This window comes from Epinephelus lanceolatus, chromosome 13 (assembly GCF_041903045.1).
Source record: "Epinephelus lanceolatus isolate andai-2023 chromosome 13, ASM4190304v1, whole genome shotgun sequence".
Taxonomy (NCBI): domain Eukaryota; kingdom Metazoa; phylum Chordata; class Actinopteri; order Perciformes; family Serranidae; genus Epinephelus; species Epinephelus lanceolatus.
Window position 1 is genome coordinate 32,467,073 of NC_135746.1, and position 24,140 is coordinate 32,491,212.

At 39.5% G+C, this 24,140-nt stretch overlaps 1 protein-coding gene across 4 annotated transcripts in view; it reads right to left on the reverse strand.

Moving 5' to 3' along the window:
- Positions 1-24,140, reverse strand: part of col12a1b (collagen, type XII, alpha 1b) — a 152,167-nt gene that overhangs the window by 85,852 nt on the left and 42,175 nt on the right. For all 4 annotated transcript variants that reach the window (XM_078174038.1, XM_078174039.1, XM_033649085.2 and 1 more), the window contains exons 16-28: positions 23,115-23,307; positions 21,852-21,976; positions 18,853-19,002; positions 17,764-17,883; positions 17,353-17,517; positions 16,766-16,912; positions 15,265-15,407; positions 8,089-8,218; positions 6,331-6,476; positions 4,877-5,006; positions 4,014-4,150; positions 2,004-2,133; positions 754-893 (exon numbers count right to left, since the gene is read on the reverse strand). In XM_078174038.1, the coding sequence (XP_078030164.1) occupies positions 754-893; positions 2,004-2,133; positions 4,014-4,150; positions 4,877-5,006; positions 6,331-6,476; positions 8,089-8,218; positions 15,265-15,407; positions 16,766-16,912; positions 17,353-17,517; positions 17,764-17,883; positions 18,853-19,002; positions 21,852-21,976; positions 23,115-23,307 (1,856 nt within the window). The remainder of the gene's footprint in view (positions 1-753; positions 894-2,003; positions 2,134-4,013; positions 4,151-4,876; positions 5,007-6,330; positions 6,477-8,088; positions 8,219-15,264; positions 15,408-16,765; positions 16,913-17,352; positions 17,518-17,763; positions 17,884-18,852; positions 19,003-21,851; positions 21,977-23,114; positions 23,308-24,140) is intronic.

Genomic DNA, 24,140 nt, shown 5'->3' on the forward strand with positions numbered 1-24,140 from the left:
CTTGGCAGAAACATTATTGCAGCTGTAGAGGTTGAAGGGTTTAGTTAACAGCTGGGAATAAAGCATTTCCTGTATGTTTATAACTGTGTTTTTAAAATGATTTCCTACCTTCCAGGTACCACGAAGCAGAATGAATTTCACACAGATTTAAACCTTTACGAGAACCTATCATGACAATAACACACAAGAATAAACTTTCAAGTTTTGCCAAACCATAATCAAGTGTTGATGATAGAGAGGAACATGTAGTAATATGTCACCGGAAAATTGAAATTGAATTTCTTGATGAATTTCTTGCAATAAAAATTTGCTATTCAACAGCGTCATTGGACCTTCCCATAAAATTCCTGAATGTACCAACACCAATGAAGAAGAGTTGTCCTGAAATGTAATTGTATCATGTCATGATGACAAAGTCATTAAAGGTGACATACTGTTATCTTTGATGGATTAACAATTGTTGAACCCAGCAACTGAGTGGAAAATGGAGAATCAACCTAAAAACCTATAAAGCTGTGGCTTGTGAATAAGTTAGTAATCCAAATGTGATTTGTATCAAATGGCCTAAAACATGATACCCTGCCTTAAACATTTGATAAAACACTAATATTGTTTATATTTTGGTCTTAAACAAAGTTTTTTGTCACTCTGGACTTTGTCTTGACATGGTCTTCGAAAGGCTGTATGTAAATTCAGACTGTAGCCACAAAATAACGTGACACAGTCTTGTCCAATACTGGCTAATTAACTTACAAACTGGGTGTTGTCCTCCCCCCTCTTGGTCCAGCCAATGCGGTAGAGGGCCACGTCCGGGGCCCCATGCTCCCAGGTTGCTCTGAAGGAGGTCTGGGTCACCTCAGAGAACTGCAGGTTCTTGGGGGCAGGAACAACATCTGCTCACACAGAAAGAAATGAGAGGGAGGAAGGATGTGTTGGTAATTACAAGGAGGTTCTGAGAGATGAGGCAACATCATATGAAGGCTATTTACTGTAGCTACAAGTGCGTAGCTTACCAACATGTGTGTGTGTGTGTTCCAATTAGGTGTGTATTGTGTTTGTTTGCATGTGTTTGTGTGTTTTCCTGTACAGCTATCTTTGGGAGGACCAGATTTTAGACCTTGCCAAAGAGGGCATTTTTAAAATGTAAGGACATACTACGTGGTCCTCACTTCTTGGTATAAGAGTTGGTTCAGGGTGGAGGTTATATTACTCTGAAAGTCAGACTGAATCAACATTTTGTTTAATTTCATTCATTCAGCCTGGCATTGTGTTCATGTTAGCCACTTTCATATTGGAAGGTGGGATATTTTGTTTCACCCTAAACAATCAGTAGCAAGTTAATAACTGTCTAGCAAATGTTTTTTTATTTTCATAAACACAGAAGCTTTTGAGCAGATAACTTAGTTGAAGATTTATGTCAGTTAAATGGTTGTTCTTTCTATAATCTGATTTACAATAATCTGTACAGCTGGGTCAGATCTCATTTATGCTTGTGGCCATTTTTCTGTTGCTTTGTCTCATGAATGTAGTTAACTCGGTTGTCTCAGAGGGGGCAAAACAGCTGTCAACAAGTACAACACCAGACATATTTGAATCACTGAAGGTTTTAGGAGCTAAATAATCTATTATGTCAATGGGGGTCCTCAAAAGTATAAAACTACAAATGTATGAGTGTTTTTCCACAGCTGACAGGGGATTAATGATAAACAGAGTCAGTGCAGTAAATGATTACACACAGAGCAAGTAAAGCCTCTCTGGAAGCTGTTTTCAGTCCAGGAGGGGAAGTTAAGTGAAGTCAAAGTTAATACAGAACTCATCACCATCACAAACACTGTACGCGTCTCTAAAACACATGTGCTGTTCAGGCACTGGAGAGGGCTGGTCAGCTTAATCAAATTTGATGTAGTTAAAGGGTAAGTATACAGTATTTTCTCACGAATCCCTGGCCATATATTTTCCTCTGCTGGACGAACAAAAGACAAAAATAAAAAGCAGATTCAGACCTGTGATGGCGTTTCCGAGCATTGGGAGTCCAGGTCCCTCGTCATACATTGGGGTGACAGCTACATCGTACTCAGTCTGGGAGATGAGGTTGGACAGGTCCAAGGTGGTGATGTCACCGTTGACTTCAGCCTGGCAGTGACAAATATAACCATCAGAAACTAAAAATCGCTCACATACCTTGATTAAAGCTGCACAATCCTCTGTGTTGTTTAAGAAAATGTTATTGATCAGCATCATGTTTTCATAGTGCCACACATTTATGAAATGCAATCAGTTTTTGTAGGATCACATGGAGTTTAAAGGTGCATGTGTCATCTAAATTTGGCTGCAATTGCACAAATGTGTTAGAAATGTTTGCCAGTTTCTCCAAAAGGTCACACTTACTAAGACTTTGGCAAATAATTACAGGAAAAAGAAGTAGACATTTTGAGATAAAAAGCTATAATTTAAAATATCTTAAACACAAAAACAAACCAAAGATCAAGTGGTTAGGATATAAGCAGGTGGTCATGGTATAAGCAGGATATAACAAACCTGTTTCCTGCTAATAATAATATGTTTTTTATTTGTCCATACTAACACTGTGGTCTGAGAGAAACAACATTTTAATTCTCTATATGTCCTGTGTATCATGTGGCAGAATTGACAATAAAGTCTTTGGCTTTAGAGTATATAACACTGAGTTGTGTCTCCTCAGTTGAGTTTTCCATTTCAGGGGAGAGCTTAGAAGAGTAAGCAGCACTCAGCAGGCACTAATCCAACATGTGGGTTTCTTCTATAGAGACACAAGGTCCTCAGCAGTAATCCTTAAGAGGAGTTGAGCTGCTGCGTGTCATCCATCAGAGTTTTCTGGAAACGTCTCGCAGGTGTCCACCGACGGCACCTTCGGCTGCCGATTCATCCCAGACTGTTTGTCCTCCGCTGACATCCAAGTGAGAAATTATGAGGACAGAGTGGTGCTGGGATGATCCAGTCAGGCTGGGCTGACAGCCTGAGCCAGCGCTCCTCTGCCAGCAGACTGCTTTTCTCATAAAGATCAGCCAACAAAGAGGAGCTGCTGTAACTCTTGACTTGGTCATGACTTGGTCACTTTCCCGGAATGAAGATATCACTGCGGACTAAAGCTTCACCCTTACTAAGCTCCCGGCGAAGTTTTATTGTTGAAAGCCACCTCTGAATGAACTTACAAACAATGAAAACATTTTCAAACAAGTCTTGCAGCCACTTTGCTGTAAAAAGAGCAACAGCTGATGCCTGCCAATAGAAAAGGTCACTGCTGTACATCCCGGTATTACACATGAAACTAATTTAGAGTGTTTAAACGGTGTTTGAACTGCACAACGAGGAAAAAGGAGGACGCTGCTCAGGATTCACAGATTCCAAAACAAACAAAATCTACACAATTTTCTTGCAAATCTTTCATAATCATAAAGAACAGATGCACTTTAACAGTAAATGGAGGTTAAATGATGCCAAAATGGAGCCTGCGAAATGTTGAAGTTGGTTAGACTGACTTACTTTTAATGATAACAGTCACCAATTTTTATGCAGCTGACAATTACTTTCACTATTGATTTTTGCATTGTTTTTTTTCTGATTGTTTTGTTTCTAAAATGTCATAAAACACTGAAAATGTCTGTCAAGTTCTCAGAGCTCCAGGTGAAACATTTATGTCTGACCAACAGTCCAAAGTCCACAATTCAACAGCATTCAATTTACACTGATATAAAATAGAGAAAAGCAGCAAATCAGTTTTTATTTCAAACAACTAGTCTTTTCATATCTACCCCACTGCACTTTCAAACCTAATTTGACAAGTAGAAGTATGTAATGTTCAATATTTCATTCTAGCATTCTAACATCTGTAGGTTCGTAACACTTTTTAACCTCTAGTCTGGAGAATTTGATGCATTCTAAGTCTGTAATTTACAAAGCCAGTGCCAGGTTTTTGTTTTTTTATAACAGCCTGTACTAAAGGTAACACAGAAAAGACAAAACCTCAGTTTTACCTCCTTCAGTTCTCCTTCCTCTGGTTTGTAGGTTATCATGTACTTGAGGACAGCTCCAGGAGCAGCGTCCCAATTGAGCCTCATGGTGCTGTGAGTAACATCAGAGATTCTAAGGGCTCCAGCAGGAGGCACGGGCACTGAGGGAAGACAGGGAACGGACATCCATTCAAACTTTAAAAACCATCAAAACAAAAAACAATATGTTTGTGAAGATATTAAAATACGCTGACTGACCAAAAGCTACTGAAAAGCTGAAAAACAGACAGCAGCGTTTTTAAGTGCTGCCACTTTGGATATTCTGTATTTCAGTGCATCTGTTTTCTATCTATAAATTCTCAGTCCAAAATATAAACTCCAGGATGTGGGAGATGTGATCCAGTTCTAGTAAAATAACTGCTGACATGAAAATAAAATTAAATACCTTGAAACTTCTTACCTTTTCTTACAAAAAAGTTACATTTTAAAAGATGTAAGTTCCTGTATCTTGTAAGTATAATGCATTGAGTAAAACAATGATATCCCACAAAATACATACATTTATAAAAAGATGTGTTCAAATACTTTCTAACACTTCTTGCTCATCACTGATTGTGTTGTAGTTTGACAAACAATTCCTTGAGACAGACAGAATTAATCTTATTACTTAATTTGTCAGCTTTCAGCTGTACAGTGCTACAGAAGTTTTCCACCATGAAAACTAGTCATTCAACATTACATCCCCGGTAAAACCTTGATTCTTTTGTCAGTTGAGGTTTAATTCAATCAGATTGTCTCAATCTCCAGAGGAGCTCTGCCTCTTAGAAATATCTGTAGAGCTAAAACTCATGTAATGTACAGTATAAAATCAGTAAAGCATTACGCACAGGTGACTCCTCTCCCCTCCAGAGGGTCGCTGGCAGCCTCTCCATGCAGGGCATAAAGTGTGATGGTGTACGCTGTGTTGGGTATCAGCTGCACCAGCTGGATGTTAGTTACATCTCCTCCAACACGTACCTAGAGAGCAACAAAGGGGAAAGACAGGACTTGTAAGAAAGTTATTTTGTTTACATACTACAGTATACATATGATATTTTAGACAAAGTTGCTTCCAAATTTGTGTCAGTAGTTTGTTTGTCCCTTCCTGTTTCAAGCCAGCTACATAAAGAAATGGTGTCCCCAGTTTGGTGTGGAAGAACTTGACTGGTCTGCACAGAGCCATGACCTCATTCCATCCAACACATTTAGGATGAATGGAAACACTGAGCCAGGCCTTATCACCCAACATCAGTGTTGGACCTCTTGTATCAGAATGGGAGCAACTCCCTACAGCCAGGTCCTGAAAGCTAGCGGTAAGACTGAAACCAGAAGAGTTGAGGCTGTTATAGCTGCATTTAAATGTTTATGGGTTTGGATGTTTGGATTTTCACATACTTTTGGCCATGTAGTGTTTATCGTGTGTTATTGTCTTCCATTTTTCAAAGTAAAGCATTGTTCTTAAATGTTTTTTTCCCCTATTTTCCAGGCTTGCATTAAATGGGCTTGAATACTAGCTAATGATGCTTTAAATGGTAGCATGCTGTTTAAATACCTTCATCATTTTAATTAATATTTCATGTCAAATGATTCACGTTGATAAATAATGCACTTCATCCTGAGGTCCTGATTCACACTTCGGGTGCACATATTCCAGTAAAGACCATTTCACTGTGTATGAAATCATCCCTTACATTTTCCTCTGCTGTATAATTACACATGTAGGTTAACACTACCCATTCCACCCCTTTAGCATCTGTTCTGTTTATATCATCTTGATGACTTCAGGCCTCATGAGCTAATCCTTCCCATTACCCAGCGTGTCTGAGGGCTCTGCTCTTTGTGGGCCTGGCCTAAGCAGCACTGCAAAGTCCACTTCCCATTCTGCGAAGCGCTCATCGCATCGCCATCTGGAAGCAGTAAGGCGGTGTGAGCAGAAGCCCGCTCTTATAAAAACAATGTGGAAATGCTGAGCACACAAATTAAGATGTGTGTGAGTTTGTGTGTGTTTGCTATGTTTAAAAGTGTTTGTATCCTAGGTATCACAGTGTACTTGTTGCTGACATTGTGGGGACATTAATCTGTTCAGCAGGTCATATTGTGAGGACTCAGTCAGTTAAGCTTCCTTTTTTAGTTCATTAGACCTGGGCCAATCAGTTGTCAGAGTGACCATCCCCTCTCTTCTTGTTTTTTAGTCCAAAGCAGCAAGGAATTTCTAAGCAGACATCTCTTGCTTAACTTCAAGCTACATTACATGTTGAAAACACAACCTCACAAGTTGCATTTGAAGGTCACATTACTTTACCTCCTTCTCCAGCTGAGGCTCAGTGGCGTTGATGGATTTGTACAGCAGCATGTAGCCTGTGGCACCATCTGCCTCGTCCCAGCTCACCTTCATGGTGCTCAAGGTCTCGTCATAAACAATCATGTTTGTCGCTGCTGACAGCGGCACTGAGAAGACAAAAGCAAACAGTTAGAGAAAGTAATGGCTCAATATAACAAGAGGAAGATTCAGTTTACTATTCTTTTTGCCAATATTTGATGTTTTCAATTAAGAAAAGAATGATTGATTGATTGAGAATGATGATGATATAATCTGAATTATCTGATGAAGACTAAGAGCAACAACTGGAGATTCTTTGGCCCTTATGAATGACTGTGCAGGTCTGAAGTGATAATTTTTGATATTCAATATTCTGAGGAGGCTTTGGCACAAAAAATACACATCAAGGTCATATTTTAGAAAACTCCACAATGTCTCAAAGAGAGCATAAAGTTTTTGATTTACAAAATATTTGCTATCACATGTCTGGTAAGGGTTTCTGGGTTTTAAAGGGTTTATTCTATTGATTTATTTGTTTACTTTCTTAGATGTCATGTAAATAAGTGATCTGACTTCCTTGACAGGGTTCAGGGATTAAGGCAACCCAGGTTAACTGTAAAAGATTTACATGTGAATCCATGACAAAAACAGATGAGGAAGGTATCACTGAGAGGAAATATATTTGCCATATTGCATCTCTGTATACAAAATGATTGATTCCAAAAGCCTGACTAAAGGCCCCTACACACTAAGTCCGTACTTTGCATACAAAAAAGGGGGGCGATCCCAGGTTGGCTTCTGAAATATCTACTACACTTGTGCTGTGAAGCAGGATGTATCATCTTCCTCACACATATACATTTTATTTAACACAGAAAATGTAAGATTTTTTGGGGCTTTTTAAAAGTCCTATCTCTTGACTGTTCAACAACATCCCTCTTTCCAGCCTCTACAGACTTTAAGTTTGAGTCACACTGACAGACCGCAGACTGCTTTCAGGAGGACACTATGACTTAACTGAGTGGTAGTTTAAAAAATGACTGCTTGTGCAATGCAAGTGGACAACAACAGAACAATCACTTATTGTTTTTATGACAGTGGGAAACAGCACATTGTAAAAATCAGCTGCACATTTAAGAACAAAAAAAGTGAACATTAAAGGACAAATGAGCAACTAAAAGCACTTGGAACCAAGCATTAACACATTGTTAATTTATATCAGTTTATTATAGATGTATGCAAAGACCACAGCCCTAATGAATCACTCTTTAACTGTTTGTCTTTATGGATCAAAGTGGTTCCCACTTCACCCACCACAGACTAGCATCAGCTCACATTGCATCATGGGACGTTGTGTTTGTGTTAAGAAGTTTTCCGCCTCAGATCAGATGCTAAATATATACGTTGTATAAACAGAGAGCAGATTTGCAGGAGGGAAAAAGCGAGTAAACACATTATATCGATGTGTGTGAAACAGGGTAATGAGCAGAGAAATCAAGTTGTTTATCTCATAAACCGTAAGGAAGAAACAAAATGCTTTCCCACAACAGAGAGATGATGCTATCCGTTTTTAAAGCTCCCTTTTAATCATGTCTGTCGCCCCAAAGGGCAACCAGTGTCTTGTGAAAAGGCCGTCTAACATGGAAGTTGAGCATTTCTCTCATAAGGCAAAGAGGCAAAAAGGAAGTAGCCTTAGACATTTAGTGTTGAGAGGAAAAAAGAGGAATAGCAAACACTTACAGGTGGTCTCAGTGCCCTTCAGTGGCTCACTGCTCTCCTCGCCGACCACAGAGTAGACATTGACGACATACTCGGTCAGGGGGGTCAAGCCTTCCAGCACGACTGTGTTCATCGTCCCATCAACCAGCAGCTGAAACGATGAAGGGCTAGTTATTATACAGTCTTAAGTAGTTTTATACTCTGACAAATTGTTTTTAAGAATTAATCTTCTAGGATGAACCAAATTGGTTGGATTTGATTCCAAAACCTTAGATATTCATTTCTATGAACACAGATAATGTCATGTCTAACAGTATGAAATGTTTTCACACAACTTGGGATCATTTATGGATTTTGCTGTGGACAGTTTTCATATATTTTAGCTTTGGTAAGAGAAATTTGCAATGGAAACAGTGTCAGTGGAGTGAAGTGGAGACATTGTTGTAAGAAAAGTTGCTGTTGAATTTTTTAAATGTCACTTTTCAATGCTTTAAGAAAGATGACTCGGTGATGGAGATCTCAAAAAACATGGCAAAATAAAAAATAAACTTTCTGCATGGATATATCATATTAAGACAAATACAGGTGGATATAATACAATACAATAAATGTGTCCGTATTGGACGCTGGTATCAAGTGTCTGGCCAGATTCATAAGCATGCTAATCTCTTTGATTGAGAGATTTAAATAATAGTCTGTGTTTCATTAAGTTGTTGTACAGCTGTATGTGTTTTAAACTTTTGAGAATCCTTTGAAGGGCTTCCTAGAAAATGTGGACATATTTATCAAAGTACACTATCAAGAATTTTCTGTAACCCTAACCCTATAGACGCCATGGAGATATATTTTTGTGTTTTTGGGGGAAAATTACTCTTTAAGTTACTCTTGTATGATTCGTCTCACCAAGAGCTCAAGAGCAAATACTTTGAAAAGTTACAGATGACAGACAAACTTATATTTGTTATCACTGAACATTTTCTTAGTCTAATCTATTGTATAGGCTAAGATGTGTATTCTGTATGAGTGCTGTTATTATGTTTTGAGAGGCTAGTAGCTGCAGATGAAGGTGCCAAGTTTTTGTTCTTTTCAAAAAGCAGAAAATCTCATTTAGAATAAATCTCTTTAACTCATGCAACCTCACAGAGAGTAGGTTCACTGCAACCTGAAAGGACTTTGCTGATTATGAGAAAAAAGGATTGGGGTGCAGCAGGTCAAGGATGAAATGTTCTAATCACCAATCGGACAATAACAAACACATACTCTCATCAAAACTTCAAAGCTTAGGGGAATGAGCGCATTTTGTTTCAGAAAACTGGTAATTAAATTTGACTTTCAGTGAAGCAATTTGTCAGTATATGATGATGTAATTTTGATATCTGAAAAAGTTAAAAAAAATTTGGATGAAAACTGCGGGTCTGATCTGTCAATCAGGGATTGATGGTGGTCCAGGTCTCATATTTTCACCACCAGATGATTACAGTCTGTTAAACCGGAACTATCATGCTGCGCTCATGTGCCAGTGGGAAAGTCCTCATGTGGGACATTCAACTTGGCTGCTAAAGAGCATCACATTCCTGTGCTGCTCTGCTGGAAAATCAAGCCCAGAAGGGAAGTGACAAACAAACAAAGAGGCTACAGCTTCTTGAGCTGTTGAAAAAATGTCCCTCTTATCAAGTTATTTTTTTCTGTAACTGATTAAGTTCAATGTGTTTCCAATATAAATGATGTTACTTGAAGTACTCCATGAAATCAAGTTTAGATTTTCTTGATTCTAGTATGGCGACCTGTTTTAATCTTTGTTGAAACAAAACACAGACAAAATTTCTGCTGGGAACAGGTTGAAACGTTCTTCTTCACTAAACAAATCACATTTTAGCAACCATTCAGCTATCAGCATGACCCACCCTTCTTAAAATGTACTGCTTCACAAGTCAGGTTCCATCCAAATGTAGCACAAGTTTTAACCAAATTTTCAGGAAAACTGCAACAGAAAATGCAAATTTACGCGCTTTTCCCTCCACTACCATTATGTGAATATGGGGAGTCGGTTCATTAAGATAGGCAGTAGGAGTCGCTAATTTTCCAGTCAGGAGACATTTTACTACTGCAGAAGAAGAGGGTGCAATGAGATGACAGTATCAGAAAGAGCGCCAGTCATACCTCAAATGAAAGAAAACAATTAATGCATAATTCCTTCAATGGACTGTCAATGGATAATTCTGCATATGAATGCAGAATCTGAAGGCAACGGTTCAAGATTTTAGTACTGGAAGCATTCTGGTTTCCATTTGTAGTATGAGTGGTACTGACCAATCACGTTTGTGTAGGCTTTGGTACCCTGCAGGTAAGAAGTCTGTGTGGAGAGCAAAAGAGGGAGAACGCATTGGCTGAAATGCAATCTTGGTACCCATCGGCTATTGTCTGACAACAATTTAGCTTTTTATTTGCTATTCGCTAATTCATCTGCATTTATATGCTAATATCTGTTTATAGAGATTAGCCGTAATGTTGTCTGGACTTGTCTCAAGTTGCTAATCGAACTGTAAAAAATAAGTGGCAAACGGAAGAGGAAGTCTTGGCCCAGATATTCATTAGCGATGCCGGATCTCTCTAAATATTGGCTATTGCCCCCAAAGGCTTTATCGTCATCAGATTAATAACCGATGGGTTCCAAGATTGTGAATCTGATGAACTCCTGGCTTCACTTGGACTTTTGGTCTAGAATGAATTGATATTCTCTTCAAGCACAAAGATCAACAACTGCTATGTTAGAAAAAAAAAAGTGTCTACTCTTACTTTTCCATTGCAACCGATATACTTTCAATCTTAAATAAAGTGTTACTTATTCTATTTAAGCTTTAAAAGCAGCCGTAAATTTGGTGACAGATGCATAAAGATTTATTTAGGACTTGAAAAACAAAGTTGAGGACTTAGTAGTGAATTGGGGCTTTATAGCCAAGACTTTAGACTTACTTATGACCTGTGAAACCTTGACTTTGTCTCACCTCTGAGGTATAAACTGTTAATATTTATTGGACTAAAACATGCAAACCCACTGTTAAGGAGTTTCAAAGTTTTATTTTAAGTTATGCAGAAATCTCCTTTAACTCTTACAATGACACAAAAACTGGCCACTCCAGCTCATCGTCACAACCTTTTTCGGTCTATTCATGGCACACATTTCTGTTTCTTCTGCATGTATAAATACTCCAGGTACACAATAATTTATGTTTCATCTCTTGGCAGCGAGCCACAGCCTCAGCCCTGACCTTCCTTGTTACTGGCCGCTTGTAATTTAGGAAATTAGTCTCTTGTTGCACTAGCTGTAAATCACAGCAGATAAGACCTGCACTAAATACCCAGCATGTACATACCATACATATCACTTTGATATGTTCATATGTGCCTTACAGTCCATTGTAAACAAAGGAAAGAAGACAGATAGAGGCTGTACAGCGAGGCGTCTCAGCCCAGTGTGAGATCTATAACGTTAAACTAAGTGGATCCAGTGGAAACTCTGCTGGATTTCAGACAAGCCCGATTATAATCACACAGGCTCCATCTGACATGGGCCAATAAAAGCACAAAGGATGGAAAAGACCCAGCACTCTGTTTCTAAAGACGGGACTGACAGGAGGTTAAGTGTAAACTAAATGCAGGTTCACCAAAGCAACTGGGATCCAGATTTCAGTCCCTGAAGGCCAAGTAAACAGGGCTTTGATTAAAAGCCAGACCTGGGTATGTGGAAACACTTCCAGGAGTTGGTTTTTCAACCTGTCTTGTGAGGTCTGCCTCATAGGACAACACATGTCAGAATATTAAACAACAGGGGAGAGATTTAAGCATCAATTTGTCTTTTTTGTGTGACTGACAGCCTGTCATTGTCTAAATTCACAGGAAGTTGTAAATCTCACCTAACTGGTATGGGTCACAGATATAAACAAACAATAGAGTTATCTGTTACAGTTTAAGCCAGGTCTAATGAGAGCCAAAGGGACTTAATAAGCAAACAAGATGCTATTTGATATTCAGGATTGTATCCAGCACAAACAGATGGTAGACATAAAGTCTCTGAACCAGGAAGCATGCTGAGCAGATTACTCTAATGAAGTTCTATGAAACAGACCAATTATCTGAGTCTTCTAACCTTTTTATACCTGGATCAATAGAGTCAAACTGATCCAAGACAACAATGATAGAACCAGCTTTTTATATCTAAACCAGGTTTAAAATGTGAGGGGGGGGGGGGGGGGGGGGGGGGGGTGCTCAAAGTGTGCCAATATATATATTTATAGATTCTTATTTTATTGTTCTCTTTGGAAATCTCTTTAAATAATGTGTCCTAAAGTCTTCTGTTTTTAACACCAATAAAGGTGGTATTCTATGGCGCACCCAGTGGCTTAATGGGTAGAACAGGCATCCCATATACAGGCAATGTCCTTGCTGCAGCGGCCATTACAGGGTTCAACGCTAAGGCTTTTTTTCACTTGCCCGGTTGGGCAAGTTGGTCAGAGATCTGCTTGCCCGAAGTCAGTTTTTACTTGCCCTATAAAAATTGTTTAATTTAAGCGGCTATCAAATAACAAAGACTGTAGTTATTTTTATGTTATGTAATCTTTATTCACACTGTATTTATTAATTAAAACAACATATGTCATGTATTGTAGCTTAATTCCTACACAAAAATGACAGTGTCAGGGCTTAAAGTGAAAAATTTGTCAATCGTTCTCCGTCTATAATTTTGCTCCCTACTTGAGCCATGCCCACCTCTATTTATTTTTCACCCCTCTCTCCAGTTCTGCTGTATTAACACCGGGTTTAATATATTTTGCTTCCATCTCTCTGCCCTGCTCTACTCTACTTCAACACTACTTAGCTCTCTCTCTCTCTCTACTCTACCAGTAGACTACCACATCCACCTGTTGCACAAAACGCACACAGCAGTGTTTCCCCTAGGATGGAGTTGTAGCAGCGGAGGTGAAGCACACGCATGAAAAGTAATTTTTACCTGCGTGAAACTTTTTTGTATGCTTGCAAAGCACAGCCTGCTGGGATGTTTCTATCTATCTACTGGCACCAGAAGGGCTCTTTAGGACTAAGGACATACAGTACATGTGTGCACAGTAATGAGCAGGTGAAATGTCTGTCTAGCCTATATATGAGGTGTCTCAAGATTTAGGAACATACAATTTTATTGAATATAATAAAGTAAAAAGTCACTTGACATGCTGCTGTTTTGTGCTATGACCTATTCAAGTGTTGGATGTTGTCATTTACGTGACAACGCCTGAACGCAACACAAGCTCAGCATGAGTGCTGTGCTGAGCTGCTGTGCGAGCAGCATGTTTGTCTGTGCGTAACAGCAGCCTGTTGATGGTTATTTACACACTGTCCATTTCAATAACTTTGTCAGCTGACAAACTGCACCGGGCTCGGGGTCCGGTTTGGTCAGGAAAATGCGGCCCGAGCCGCTCTAGCGTGCTCACCTGTGTGTGTGGCGGAACTCCACCGTGCGCGATACAGAGAGCAGAGGAGAATTGTTAATGCATGACCATGTAGAGACAGAAATGACACGATGGCATAACACCATAAATAGTATATTGTTACGTTATTATATGAAGCATCCGTCGCGCAAAATAATATCAATGGGCGCTGTGGGCAGGACATTGTTACACAGCTGTGTCTGTGACTTCAGGCAGAGAGACCGCTGCATCAGAGCAGAAGAGCACATTTTAAAATACATTTATTTTATCAATTAGTTATTAACTTTTACTATATTTAGCAACTTGCCCGATCGGGCAAGTGAGTTGTTAGTTTACATGCCCGACCGTGAGTTTTACTTGCCCCGGGCAATCGGGCAATCCTTAATGATGAGCCCTGCATTAGCTCAATTCCAGCCTGCGGCCATGGGCTCAATTCCAGCCTGCGGCCCTCTGCTGCATGTCATCCCCTCCCTCTTCCCCCTCCCATGCTTAGACTGTCCTATCTAATAAAGGCAAGAAGCCTTGAAAAGAGCAAAACCAACTGTCTGTCTGTGGCTCTCAGCTTCAAGCCCATTTAAAAAAGGGCTCAGTAATTTCCTAAAACAGCTGGTCACTGTAGTTTTTATCAAACAAACAGGAGTTAACAGTGCATTTCATAGGGACTATTTTGAGGGATGCACCGATCCAATATCTGGATCGAATATCGGCCCCAATATCATCAAAAGAGATGGATCAGGTATCGGAAAATGCAACCTATACCTGAGGCGATCCTTTCCCTTTAAATCTATTGCGACGCGAGCTACGTCATATGTCATGGAGTGAAGGAGAGAATATGCTGTGTGGAGGTATTTCACACTATTTCAACTGCTGTTGCACAATTGTTTATTTTTGTTAAAAATAAATAGTTCATCATTGCATTAATCTGTTTCATCTTGTTTCATTTTATCTTAGGAAAGAACTGTGTAGTGGGGCGTCGGTGGCTTAGTGGATAGAGCAGGCGCCCCATGTACAAGGCTGTTTTTTTTTTTTTTTTTAACAGTGGGGCTCCATGGCACAGAGGAAGGCTATGCTATTGTTTATGTTAAGTGCAGAAAATTACAGTTGCCTATCCATGAGCTCTGCTAAATTTGTGCTAAATTTAGGCTCTGAAGTCTATTTTGCAAGTCTTGGTGGTGCTTTCTGTGGACTCCTATATGCTAATCTGTCAGAGCAGAAGACTCTGGCAAGAGCAGGAGTGGAGGCGTGTGATTTACGGTGAATAAGGACTGGTGTAATGGTGGGAATGAGAGGTGATGCCCCAGTACTTATGTGGATCACTGCCACTGTTTAGAGTTGGCTGCAGAGTCGAATCGCTATCTGTGTGAGGAGCAACCACGTGGCCATCTTGGTTGAGGTCAGGATGTGTGGGCAGTTAAATCATCCCACAACCAGAAACAGTGTATTACCAGAACTGTCTGGAAGTGTGGACAATTACAAAGCAGCAGCCAACAATGTCAGAAGATGTAAAAAGGACTAAATCAGAGTGCACAAGGAGCTGATGGGATTAATTTTTACTTGAGCTGTACCTTGTATAACTTCATGTGACAAATGATTGATTGATTGATTGACTGACTGACTGACTGATTTTTTTTGTGTGTGTGGTTCTTGATGTGAAGTGCGCATGAGTTAAAATCTTGTGTTCAGGGTAACGGGAAGGGGGAGAAGTTTATTTCACCTCCTGAGTGGGTCCTCCAGCCGCCATCATGTAAGAGACGCGATACTTGTCAACAGGGCTACCGGGTGCTGTCCAGGTGGCACGGAAGGAGCGGTGGGTCACCTCTGAGGTCACCAGGTTGGTGGGTGCCTCCAGTTCAACTCCTGAAAAGGAACGAACAGGAGCTGGAATATGATCCCACATGTAAAAGTATTTCACATCGTGAACCTTGCCCCCACAAATTTGCCCCTGTCATATACGCTCCTCTGACAGTGAAGAAGTGGGCCTGCTGTATATTTATGCTCTTCTGACTTTAAAAAAGTTTTTTTTTCCTCCGGCTGTGCTGTAAATCATCCTTGTATTTGCTACTAAATTTTACGGACAAAAAGTACTTCCAATGTGACAAAACAAGAAGTACATCCATCAGATGCTTGGATCTATGTTGCATCATCTTTTGATTGTCTGAAATAATCAGGTTTGTCAGTTTAGTCAAATCTTGATCTATCTGCATTTTTTTGGATCTGATCTTGTTTTTTCCCTCTTATAGAGTAGAACTAATTTGTGAATAACAGAACACACTGTTCTCATCTAGGGACGAGAATAACTGAATAATTTCTACTTGTCAGTAGTCATTAGCTCATCATTTAAACAGGGCAAAAGCAACTGTGCCAAAGAAGTGTAATTTTGCTGATATTCGTGTCTTTACTTGGACTGAAGGTTTATGTCGTCCTTCATAACTGGAGAAACTTTCACGCCCTTGAGCATCTGCAAACCCAAATGAAAGCCTGGAGTAAAATTTTTAATTTATGGCTGTCAGTCTTAAACACTTTGGCTTTGTAAGTTCCGGAAATGTATACATTTCTACAGCTACAAAGCTTCCACCTGACCTTGAAAATAGGTAACTACTAAAATGTGTACATCTGACTCAACAATACTCTCAGAAAAAGCTGGAATTGCAGATGCAAGCAGCAGAGGTTCATGGCACCATTTGACCAATGTTGTAATTAAAAATGTCTTCAAGTTTACAGCGCCACCATCAGGAAGATACAATCACTTTAGTGTTTGTTAAAAGTTTGTCATGGGAAGGAAAAATTTTGAAGATGAACATTTGTGGTTGCTTGGCATGCAGAGTCTAACTACTGGGAACTAGATAGCAGTGTGCGTGTATTTTTTTCTTTTTCATTGTGCAGCTCATTGTTGCCCAGCACCTGCAAAAATGTATGAATTTGTGTGTGCCTCCTGATAAAAGCTACATTTTTATCAAAATTTTAAAAAATACAATTTATCACATAAATCAGAAATACAGAAACAATTTGAAACAAATTAGCCTAGCTTTGTTTCTATTTCTTTAAAATGTTACTGTTGATAGAAAAAATATTACCATTAAACATATTTTGAAAAATTCACATTTCAAGCTAAATCAACTGGTTAAAATGTCTTACTGTCAGAATATTGCTTGGTATCTTTAATACTAACAACAGTGATGCCAGTTTCAATGATAACGATCAATCTTATTTCCTACCTGGGCCCTTGACGCTGTTACACAGGTTGACAGTGAGGTCATCAACGATGTCCACCAGGAACTTGAAGTCGTTGACGTTGTACATGTGAATTTCGTCAGGGTCAGAGGCAATGGACCTCAACTCGTTCTCATCAGCGTTCTTCACACCTGAGAGAAAAAGTTACCGTCATAAGTGTTCCTGTAAAAATATGACCTGAAAACAAGATTGACTCGTTTGTCTAGTTTGTAAGGAGTTGCCAAACCATTAAATTTGTACTGCAATTGTTTCCCACTAATCCCATGTACTACAAATTGTGTTTACTTCACATACAAATATACAAATATATGCTGTACATCACCATATATTTGTATATACTAGACCATATGTGTGTGTGTGTGTGTGTGTGTGTATATATATATATATATATATAGCTTTCATGTGACAAACACAAGAAATAAGCTTTTTCTAATCATGTTGATACCATCTAAATTTTTTGCAGTAAGATTACGTAGTTGCCCATGTTCACAAGACAAAACTCTCACTTTACAAATTTCTTCTATGAGAATCTGATAGTTTAATTTTATTCATACTGACAAAAATCACTCACCGATTGCATAGAGCTCGATGCCGCTGTCTCTCAGATTCTGCGAGTTGAAGACGATATCGTCCTGCGACTTTCCGTCAGTGATAAGGACACCAATTTTACGAGAGTCGGGACGCAACCCAACGTTGGGTCTGAAGTTGTTCTGAAGGATGTAGTTTAGAGCCATTCCTGTGTGAACAGCGTTAAGAGTTTTACAATTCTGTGAATTCTAAAGTTTCTGTGGATATTTTGATAGAGTATTACTTTAATATCTCACAAAGTGAATCTGCTTTTTTTCCATACTTTTTTTGCAATAACAGCTTCACTTTTCCAGTAAATGGACCCAAATTAGGAAAGTAAATATATTTAGATCCCAAATTGAGGCCTTGATCAGTTTAAACCCCAAGTGGATTAGACAACATGTTGTGAAATCACCTGTCATAGTGTTGCCTCCTTTGTACGGCAGGTTGGCAATGGCATCCAGCAGGGACGCCTTGGTCGGGTGGGCATTCAAGTGCCACTCAGTCTTTGGGTCTCCACTGTACTGAGCCAGACCTGCAGAAAACACCAACAGGACACACGTTAGCTTCTTTAAAAATTATGCCAATGAAACAGGTTTATAAAAAACTAATTAACTAAAAATCTATAACGGTAGTAATTAAAGGAAAGTAGTGACAGTAGTAGACTGAGTAGCTGTATAGTCAGGTTTTATTAATAGAACAGATGTAGCAGGAGCAGTAATAGCATTTATAGCAGTATTAGTAGTGGTTGAAGCAGTAAACAGTAGCAGCAGTATTAGCAGTAGCTGTAAACACACTGGCAGTAGAAGAATGAGTAATAATGAATAAGAATTTAAGTAATAAAAGCAGCTTCCTAAGAATTAAAGTGATAGCTACAGTAGTTGCACTAGTCTGTGTCCTAACGGTATAAGTATTAATAGAAGTATTAGTTGCAGAAGTCGTGGCAAAGGTGAAAAGTAGTAGAGTTTTGAGACTTAATACTTTTACTTTACTTTTTCACTTCTTATTCTATCACTGTTTAATGACTGTGAGTTGCACTTATGGATCAAGATATGTGGTAAGCTGATAAAATGTAACTTTAAAAAAAACAAAAGCAGTATATAAAGTGAGCAAACCAGCTAAAACATCAAAATACTGCTAAGAGATTAATGCTGCAAAAATACTGAAATGGAATATTTTAAGATATCTACCTGGTTAACATGTCAAATGCTGGACTTTTATTTGACATACAGCATTTTTTATGTAACTGTTAAAAGGTTTAGTATACTTTTTCCTCCTTTCTTAGCAACAGTCATATAGTGACAGAAGCAAAGAAGTAGTAGTGGGAGTATTTAAAGTAGTGGCAGTCGCGGCACTAGTTTTATCAAGTGAGCTGAATTGTTAGTTACAATAAAGGTAGCAGCACATATTGGAGTATTAAAAGTAGAAGTAGTGCTAGTACAGGTAGTAATTACTGCAGGAAGGGCAGTTGTAGTATGACGAGTAACAAAAGTGAAAATATTACCAATCTGGACTCTCTCGGGGCCGATTTCGAACACGCTAACCATGCGAGCGATAAAGCTGCGGATGGTTTTGAAGTTGATGCGGCCAATGCTCCAGGAGCCATCAACCAGCAGCACGATGTCGGCCTTTGCTGCGGTCTTACACTGAGTGTCTGCAGAGAGATGGTGGGGGGGAGGGGACAGTTAGCGAGACACCTGGTAGACCACAGACACCCACCATGATTTGATCTGTTTTGTATGTACCATAAGAGAAAAAAGGGTACAGGAAAGTGTGAAAAAGTCAGAGGAAATGTCGTGGGATACATCAGAGAAGAGTGCATCACAAAAGTCTAACAATCTCAAGATGTTTACACAGCAGAATGTTTTACACAGCATTATGTCACACAAATAATTCACACTCATAACACATTGTGTAACAGCTGTCAATTCTGGATTAACTGCTCTCTCTTCTGAGCATTTTTTTTCTCTCTGTCCTCCAGCATTTTTAAATCCAGCGGCGAATCAGCCCTGTGGTCTCTTCTGGCTGACAGTGAGGCTGTCCCCTCCAAGAGCAGGAGTTAGCCTCTCTGACACTCTGATATACGAGACCTCCTGTTCCCAAAAGTTACTGCACATTCCTGCTCCAGGCACCTGTAAGGATGAAAAATGGCTGCTTGTCCTCTTTTTTTTTTTACAATGACACGCCCGGCGGATGCCAAGCGTTTACAAACCGGGCCCCTGTGTGTGCAATTGAAAACAGGTTAGGAGATAATCGATTACATTTTTTGGTTCTTTTCCAGCAGGCCGCAGAAACAGATGCTTGATGCTAAGAGGAACCGAGTCAGATGCTTGACCGCAGTCTGTTTGAGTTATACCAGCGCCGGTAAACAATACGCTCATGAGTCCCTCTGACATTCATTAATAAAAACAGATGTCATAAACAGAGGCAGCTTTAAGAGGCATCTAATACGCTGCAGACAACTGCTGGATCCAGTGTCTCTGAGTAAGAGTCTCAGCAAATAAATATCCAGCTCAGTCTGACTGTAGGACGTAAATCAACTGGTGTCCTGCAGAAACCTGCAGCAATTCTGACTTTTGTTGTTTTTGCATTGAGGCCAGTGACAGTGACCTTTTTGTTCTTTAAAATTTGACTTATATCATTTTGAAGGGAGCCCTCTTAAATGTGTCATGGCTGCGGAAGTATATGACATTTTATGTATCGTAAATTTTGTTGATAATCTCTTTCTCTCTATCATCTAACTGTCCCAAATTAAAGACCTTGAATCTTAGAGGAGTCCAAGAGTGGCGTCTATAAAACTTAGTTTTATATAATGTTGGAAAGTTAAGCTCTTAAGTTCATGCTTGACCTTAAAAGTATTAGCTTGGTAAAGCAATCTTAACTCAAGAGCCACTTACTACCTTTCAATGGTGAGCATAGCAAGCAGCCGATTAAAATAACCTTAGATGAAATGTCCTTAAAGAGTACTAGGATGAAATCACAACAGCTACTGAGCTCACATGTTATCAGATCTTTTTCTGTGGCAACTGAGTAAACTGATGAAGACCACAGGATTTGGTTCAATGGTGGAAAAAAGCTTCTATGTGCATCTTATTTTGGGAGCAGATTTTTACTCCATAGCATTTGTATAAAGGTGTCATGGGTGGCACTAAACCCTCACAACATAAATTCAGTAGTAGCTACAATTGTTTCCTTTGTAATCTGTATTAATGTCTAATTAGTTGATGATTTCATTTTGCAAACCTCCATCAACTTGTGGAAGTCTCCTTTACTGAAACATTTCCAATGATGTAAAACAAGCTGTCCTTTAATGCATTTGACTGTGTATTCAGTTTAAAAATGGTTACATTTAAAACATGATGGTAAACAAACTAATGCCATGTTGAATTTTAACATTTCCAATGGTTGTTAACGTGTAATAAATTTTAAAAGTGTGACCTTATTCTACATAATGTTGAGTGATTCAACAAAACATTGCTGTTAACAAGTAGAATTTTCTCACGTCACTGTCCAGTTTTTCACACTTTCTTTAAAGAAGAAAATGTGAAAAGGAAGAAAGCATTTAATGATCTGTAAAAACTAATTTTTTTCAGCGTGTGAAGGACGCCTTGGAGCAGCTCTGCCAGACCATATGGACCTCTCAGAAAGTCTGGATTAAAGCCTCCACTAAGCAGCCTGCCATGTGAGAGTTGCAGTTTAATATATGAGGATCTCTGAGTGGAACCTCGGTGGAACATCCTGGCCTGTTCCCCTCTCGGTGGGCAGTCGGTCACTGTGTCTGCTCCCCATTACAGCAGGAAATTCTGTCCAGGGTCAGTACCTCCTCTGGGTCTTATGAGAAGCATAACATTTTCCGAACTGCATACATCCCAGCGGCAGCTAACGCTCTGGATCATAAAAAGTAGGTAACTGCAAGCAGAGTCCTCTTCCACGCTTTGGACAACATAAAATGGGAAATATCTACTTTTGTAAAACACATTTGAGCCGCAGATACTGAATTCAATAGTAACTCATCTGGTAGCTGATGAAGATGTTTGTTTTTGGTGACACCATTAAAGGTGAGCACATCATGGGGTGGCTGCTCGCACACTGGCAAATATGTAGCACGTGAGTCAGTCAGGGAACATGTCCAGTTGGGCAATTTATAGATGTTAGTGTCAACACTTCAGCACGTCTGTTAAATGGCATGTCACTTTGCTCCAGATCACAACCAAATGAGATATGAGGTAGGTAAGGAAACGTGAGCCAAGCAGCTCTAAATAATTTGTACTAATCACAATCGTCTGCGTCAACTTTCGGCCTGCAATTCCAAAGAGACAGTGATATTAATTCCCCTCAACAACAAATAATTCAACGTTCTGGCACTGATTTGGCCGGCACTTCGAAGTCAGATCACTCCTGTTCTGAAATGACTTGGATCAGAAAGCGTCTGGTCTGCAGGCCTGCTCTTTAGGGTTGCTAATGGTGCGCGGGTTGTAGTGTGGTGGCGTTATCAGCTTTTACCAGAGGGATCAACAGTAGGTGGATCTGGAGCGTCCATGAGGGTCGTCTCTTCCTCTCCTGCAAGAGGCAAACTCTCACCTCCGTCAAACATCCCAAACACGGCAACAGAGTACTTTGTTCCTGCCCTAAGGGTGAAAGGAAATTGCATAAACTTACATTAGTCTTTCACAATCTCATTTAGAAGCATTTCATGCCAAAATTAGATGTTCACAACGTGAAGAGAGCAGCTCTTGGTCTTTCAAATGACCGTCTACAACTTGAAAGAGCAAAAAATAAAAAAAAAAAACAGGATCTGCAATAAAAATCCTATAAAATGAATCACAGTAGCCAGCACGAATCTACACTTGGAAAATGCATAAAATGTGTTTTCTTTTGTGTACTACAGCTGGTGTAATAACTCAAAATTATCCTCTTCCTTTTTGAGATAATGGACTTGTATTGATGTCCCTTTCATAATAATTATAATACGTATAGTTACGTGAGATGAATTGGTTGTTATAATGTGTACAATGGTTAGCAAGTTGCAAAATAAATGTCAATACTGCTGATAACTTGATAAGATTTAATGTTCTGAAGAAAATGTCCATGTGACAACTACCTTAACAACATCTGTTTTACAAGATTTTTACTAGGGTGTTGTAAAGTGATTGATAGGGCATTTCTTGGTGGTTTCAACTGACATGAAAGGTTTACCTAGAGTGTCAGTTTAAAGCATAAGGCCACTAATCAAGCTGCCGTATTTGATAAGCTGGGAGTGAGATCGTTGGCTATAGACAGACGTTGTCATCGAGGCAGTTTTAAATCGAAATGTCTTCTCAACATTGTAGTTCGCTTTTACTTCACTCCACTGTCCGCTCTACTCATTAAACCCTGGCAAAACCAATATGTTGGCTGGCTACGGATTTAGGCAGATACGTTTGTCTCTAGTGAATGGTTAGGGAAAATGGAATCCCCATGGAAATCAGTTAAAGTTGATGCAAAGTCAGACTGAAGATGGAAACTGAGTGTGATAAGTTGATAATTCTGTCTGATATCAAGCAATACCAGGGTGGTGCCAGCATTGACAAGGGCACTGCTAGTGTAGATGGGTGCTCAGGTCTACGCTGGCAAGTTCTCTTGGCTTTGGTGATTTACAAATATGTACATGAGACTTTTCTTCTGCTTTACCCTCTAATATTTATTGTTTCCCTTTGTAGTGAACTCTCGAATCAAGGCATAAAGTTTCTAAGAATAATTATATATGTGATAATTAGGAAAGCTTACCTAAGTTCCTCTAGAACGACTGTGTTATCATAGGGACCAACCAGGAGTTCCCCCAGGTCAATATCATTCCCATCAGGGTGAAAGGTCACTTTGTAGCCCTTAACGTCTCCGGGAGCTGGATCCCAGGTGACTCTGAAACTGGTCTTGGTGGGCTCTGAGGTCTGGAGGTTCCTGGGAGACTTGTAGGGCGACACTGCAATAGAAGAACCCGGCTAGAACTTCAGGACAAACTTGTGCAGAATTAAAATTCAACACAACTCCAACTATTGGCAATGGTTTTAAATTTCAGCCACACCACATTCAAGCCAGTTTCTCATTAGTCCATAATACAATACCTTGAACCCGGTGTCATTCGTTAAAAAGCCCAGTGTCATGCTGTGTGTTAGTAATGGTAGCGTGTGATTGAGCGTGTGTTTATTAACTGTGATTTTAGTGTTCTGGTGAAAAGACACTGCTTCTTCGCAGCGCAGCAGCACCTGTAGTGTGAAAAATATTCATCTTAACAAGTCGTTAAAACTTGGTCCTAAACTCTTATTTTTGGTGGAACAATGGAAACAAAATCTGCAGCTTGGATGACAGAATCCTGTTTGTTTCCAAGGCAGCATGACTTTTGTTAACGTTTCTCTAGAGACAAGTGACAAAATTGTCACACAAGCCAGATTTCTCCATTTGTTGACAGTTTATAGGAGAAAATCTAGGAAGTCAGTTGAGATAGAAGTCCTTATCCTGACCATAATGAGATGGTTTGATTTGGGGGGGAATTTTAGCTATTTTTCCTACTTAGGCAACAGTCAGATAAAGTCATAGATCTCCTGTTGAGTGTCCAGATTAGCTTCAGTCAATTAAATTACTTGATGCAGACACCAAAGCAACACGTCCATGAGTTTTCTGACTGTTGGTGAGTGGGACAAATAGTAGCATTGCCCAAAAGCCAAAGTTCACACTTAAACGATTAAACTGTATACCTAAAATTTAACATACAATTTGGCAAGCCAGTCAAAGGACACCCTATGAATGAATGGGATG